The sequence below is a fragment of the Merops nubicus genome, unplaced genomic scaffold (genome assembly GCF_000691845.1).
Source record: "Merops nubicus isolate BGI_N331 unplaced genomic scaffold, ASM69184v1 scaffold37670, whole genome shotgun sequence".
NCBI lineage: Eukaryota > Metazoa > Chordata > Aves > Coraciiformes > Meropidae > Merops > Merops nubicus.
In genome coordinates this window covers 5,282-5,809 of record NW_008585507.1, presented here as the reverse complement: position 1 = coordinate 5,809, position 528 = coordinate 5,282, and the positions used below count along the sequence as shown (strand labels likewise).

General features: G+C 62.9%; 1 protein-coding gene across 1 annotated transcript in view; it reads right to left on the bottom strand.

Annotated features, from left to right (window-relative positions):
* The window catches only part of THOP1 (thimet oligopeptidase 1), a gene marked incomplete at its 5' end in the record, with an annotated part of 6,165 nt that overhangs the window by 387 nt on the left and 5,250 nt on the right, over window positions 1-528 (bottom strand). The window contains 2 exon segments of the mRNA XM_008947653.1: window positions 4-55; window positions 345-514. Of these exon segments, the coding sequence (XP_008945901.1) occupies window positions 4-55; window positions 345-514 (222 nt within the window).

Sequence of the window (528 nt, the reverse complement as noted above, 5' to 3'; positions counted from 1 at the left end):
TACTGGGCGTCGTAGCCGCCGGCCAAGTGGCCAAACGTCGCGGGCATGTTGGTGCCTGGGGGAAGGAAGGGAAAGGAAAGGAAGGGGAGTTATTGAGAAAGAGCTGCTGGATCCCAGACAAACCCCTCCAAAGGCGTCAGCACGGGCCCTGGGTCAGCTGGTTCACAATCCCAGGGGAAACGGGGAAGAACTTTCCAGTTGGTTTCGTGTCGTTCCAGCCCCGCTTTTCCCAGAGCCAGCAGAAAATTGTCCCCGTTGAGCCAGTCGGAGGCCCCAGCCTTGAAAAGAACCTGCTGAGCCAAGCTTGCAGGGCAGGGCTGGAGAGCCAGCGAGCCCCGGGGTACCTGGGGTGGCCGGGACACCCAGCACCTCTTCACACAGCCGGGCAAACACCTCCACGGGGTCGGCCTTCGTCTGGGTGTGCAGCGCCTGGTCCACCTTGGCCAGGACGATCTGGCGCAGGTTGAAGAGCCCTGTTCCGGGGAGGGGGAGGAGGAAAACTGAGCAGGGCACACTGGGGGCCTCCCA